Source organism: Tupaia chinensis, unplaced genomic scaffold (genome assembly GCF_000334495.1).
Source record: "Tupaia chinensis unplaced genomic scaffold, TupChi_1.0 Scaffold000387_1, whole genome shotgun sequence".
Lineage (NCBI taxonomy): Eukaryota > Metazoa > Chordata > Mammalia > Scandentia > Tupaiidae > Tupaia > Tupaia belangeri.
Window position 1 is genome coordinate 2,694,236 of NW_006159889.1, and position 4,348 is coordinate 2,698,583.

General features: G+C 38.2%; 1 protein-coding gene across 2 annotated transcripts in view; it reads right to left on the reverse strand.

Annotated features, from left to right (window-relative positions):
* Positions 1–4,348, reverse strand: part of EIF2B3 (eukaryotic translation initiation factor 2B subunit gamma) — a 116,688-nt gene that overhangs the window by 105,242 nt on the left and 7,098 nt on the right. For both annotated transcript variants that reach the window (XM_006153803.2, XM_006153802.2), the window contains exon 3: positions 589–734. In XM_006153803.2, the coding sequence (XP_006153865.1) occupies positions 589–734 (146 nt within the window). The remainder of the gene's footprint in view (positions 1–588; positions 735–4,348) is intronic.

Consider the following 4,348-nt stretch of genomic DNA (forward strand, 5'->3'; position numbering starts at 1 on the left):
AAAAAAAAAAAAAAAGTGAATACGAGGGGCCAGCAGGTGGCATGGTAGTTAAGGCGCTGGACACCCCCACATAGCCAACCACGGTTCAAAACCTGGACTTGGTGGCTTGCTTTCTCACTTTCCCTCTCTCTCTGTCTCTCTCTCTGTCTCTGTTTCTCTGGTCAAATTAAAATAAATGAATGAATGAATAAATAAAATCTTAAAAATTCTTTAAAAAAAAAAAAGTGAATACGAGCTGGCAGGTGGTGTAGTGGTTAGAAGTGCTAGAGTGCAACATGACTGACCACGGTTTGGGTCCCAGACCTGGCAGCTTGCTTTCTCACTTTTTCTCTCTCTCTCTGTATCTCTCTCTGGTCCAAATAAAATAAGTAGATGAATAAATAAATTAAAAAAAAATTCTAAAAAACCTTTTTAAAAATTATTTACTTATTTAATTCCATTTGTTATTATTATTATTTAATTTGACCAGACAGAGAGAGAGAGAAAGGGAAAGTGAGAGAGTTAAAGCTTTGTGAACTATAACACACCAGGAAAACACAAGATATTATTTATCTTCAATAAACGGTAAAACAAGAAATCATTTTTCACCTTAATTTTTGGATATATTTGGCGCAGAGAATCTGCTGTTCCCATGTCAGCCTCATCTGGAATGCACACAATATCTGCCTTCATCTTCATCTTGAACTCTGCACTTAGAGCCTTTTGGACATCTCTGGTTGTAACCACAATGACTTCTATAGCACAAAGAAAAGAAAAAAAAAAAACAAAAAAACACAAAAACTCATTCATTTAGACAATGATTTCACTATTTCAATTAGACATGGCCTTTTTTCTAGGTGTAATAATAACTGCTAGTAATACTGAGGCTTTTTGATGTGTTTTACATGTCTTCTCTCAATTCTTACAACAATGTCATTTTACAAACAAGAAACCTTAGACTAATAGACACTACATGACTTTGCTTAGGATGACACAACTAGTAAACACTAGACCTAAGATAAAACTCAGGCCTGTATGAGTGCCGGCTGGCACTGTAACTAATATGTTGTGGAGAGTAGACAATTTGAAAACATGTGGCCTAAAGACATATGCAGACATGCGCTTTTGTAAGCTACTCTAGCAGGGCTATTAAGAAGCATTTATATATGAAAGCAGTACCTATCTGTTGTCAATGGCTGTCTTTTCACTTTTTTTGAAACTTAATGCCTCGATACTGCCCAGTATTAGGCTAAAGGAAGTCATAAGCCTTTTTTAGATTATTTCACCAAAAGGATTTGTGAAATTATATGGTGCCAGTCATTTTTATATTTTTAGTCAATTTACATCCTAAACCAACTGGCTTTGTATTCTAATTTTACCTCCTTTATTCTCTTTGCATTTCACTTTTTCCCCCCCTTTTTTTTACATTTTAGTTTTTCCTTCCCCCATTTTTTGCCCTTTAAAAGAATAAACCTGAGGCTGGTTATGGTTGCAATTTCTCTACTAGAGAAGTTGTGCCCACCCGATCCTTACTTTTTTATACTTGTGTGTTTTTTTATACTTGTGTGTCTTTGTGTGTTTTGTTATTGCATCTATTTTTAATTTGCAGCCTTTTTTACTCAGAGAAACGTGTATATGCTGAGCTGGACTTGGCAGAGTAGTGCCCAGTGTGGGGCATAATGGGTTACATTTATCTGCCAAATATGATTGGGGGCCAGGCCCCTGGGGTTGACTCTTGTAGGAAGAGAAGGCAGGAAAGGAACACAGTTTGGACAATTTTTAACAATGTCACGTGCCTGTTATCTAGTGAAAGAAAATTGTTTGTGTAAGGCAGCAGCATTTTGGTGAAAAAGGTTATGTGATTGCTGTGCCTGTGTTTCTTGGAGTGTCTGAAATAACAGCAGTGAGCTGTGCATCAGCTTGGTGGTTACTAAATGTAAGAGCACCAGGGAGGCTGGTGTGAGATTTAATGTGGCAAATGAAAAGTGGGCAGTTTTGTCTATGTATTAAATTTTGGATAATGGAGAAAGTATGGAAAAGACTTTTTTGAGAAATGTTTCCAAGAATAGCAGTTTTAATTTTTTTAATAACAGAAACCACATAAAGACTATTAGAATAAATGTTTAAAGGTTGATGCTAAAAGTCTGTTAACACAGCTTCTACTGCTTGAAGTTCTGCTGGCTGTGCAGAACAACGTGGGTTAGATATGACCCTTTTTTATTTTGTGTTTAATATCCAGCACGCCCATTAGGCCATATGTTTTAATCACATATTTTCAGATTGGCTGCTCTCCACAATATGTTATATCCCACTTTTTCTTGTTGTCAAAAATGCAGAAGAATATGGGACCAGCAGTTAGTGTAATGGCTATGTCGCTGGACTTCCATGTAGTCGACCGCAGTTCGCGTCCCGGACCCGGTGGCTTAAAACTCACGCCGGGCACGTGTGCGTGCATGCCCAAGATCCCGAGAGGAGATTGGAAGAGAAGGGACTGCGGCGTGGCCATCCCCTCTGGGGGGTGATTTCTCGCTTTCTGTCTCTCTGTCTCTCTCTGTCGAGCGCACGCACCCTTTAGCGAAAAACCTCTCAAAAAAAAAAAAAAGCAGAGTAATATTATCAAAGCATACAAATGAGACCAAATTTTAAATATACATTTGGTGCAAAAAATGAACTATTACCACTTTCTACTAAGAAGTCATTGGTTTGCTTCATCAAAGATCACAATGAATCCTACTAAGAGGTAATTTTCATATAACAGACTGTCTTCACCTTATCTATGGAACTATGAAACAATGACAGAAAACCTGGGGTTTTGGAGCTAGCAAGTGGTGTGGTGGTTAAGGTACTAGATGCTCCTACATGGCCGACCATGGTTTGAGTCCCAGACCTGTTGGCTTGCTGTCTCAATTTCCCTCTCTCTCTGTCTGTGTCTCTCTCTCTGGTCAAATTAAAATAAATGAATGAATAAATAAAATTAAATAACAATTTTTTAAATAAAAAAGAAATTCTGAGGTTTTGTCATGAATCTTTGGTGAAATAATATCTACTACAATATAACATGCTGATATCTGAAGATCTGTTTTAGCTTCTCTCTGACAATTCCCACTTATTCCATGATAGTGCTCCAGGTCACAATTATCCCTCCCTTTCACTATATTATTCTTCCCTCTTCTATAGTCCCTTCTCGTCTTTCTTCCTCTCCTCTATTCACATCATTTAACCTTCCTTTTCTATCTTTTCTTTTCTCCCCATACCTTGTCTTTTTTTTTAAGTCACTAACTCGTTCACTCATATAACAAACACAGTCAAGGGAAGACTTTGCAGAAGAGATAGCCTTAGAGGGAGGCTATGATCAATTCAAGTTCAACAAAAATTTTTTTACTGTATATAAAATGCTAACATTATAAAAACGAATTAGACATAGCACCTGCTCTTATGGAGATCACATGCCACTGATTACAATATAAAATGGTCCTGGAGAAGTGCTGAGATAGAACAAAGTGTGACAGAAGCACAAAAGGTAGAGTGATTAATGCTGTATGGGATTTCAAAGAGATGACAGTTCCATAGGTTAGAGACAACATTTCAGGTAGAGTAGACAAAGTAAAGGAAGTAACAACAAATATGGGACAATTAGCCTACTAATTGAATCAGGATGTTTTCTTGTAGTAAAAACTAAGAAAGCCTTAGTTTTCATTTCTTTCTAGGGCCAGCACCATGGCCTAGTGGTTAGGGCAGCTGGATCCTACATGGCCAGCAACACAGTTCAAGGTTAGAACCCAGTGGCTTAAAAAACACATTGGGTATGTTTACACACACGCCCCAAAATGAGGTAGAAATGAAGGAGAATGGATTCCAGTGACCATGCCCTGTGGGGGGGTTCTTTCTCATTTTCCCTCTTTCTCTGGCAAGCATATGCCCTGGCAAAAAACAAACAAACAAAAAGCTCTAAATAATTATAAACAATATGAAAACAATGAACACAGGCTTAGCTATTAAACTCTAGAATTATATGTTTAGGAGAAACTTCGCAAATTCTGAATGAGCCTCAGTGAGAATTCACTGTCCACATAGTGGATATTAAATACATCACAAAAGGTAACTCCTAAGCATGAACTAAAGATATACCAAAAGTAAAAAGTTAAAAAAAAAAAAAAAAGTTACAGATGATAAACCCATGAAGAGTTACTAAAGGAGGGAACCAGCAGTTAGCGTAATGGCTATGTCGCTGGACTCCCACGTAGTCGACCGCAGTTCATGTCCCGGACCCGGTGGCTTAAAACTCACGCCGGGCGCGTGTGCGTGCGTGCCCAAGATCCCGAGAGGAGAATGGAGGAGAAGGGATTGCGGCGTGACCATCCCCCCTGGG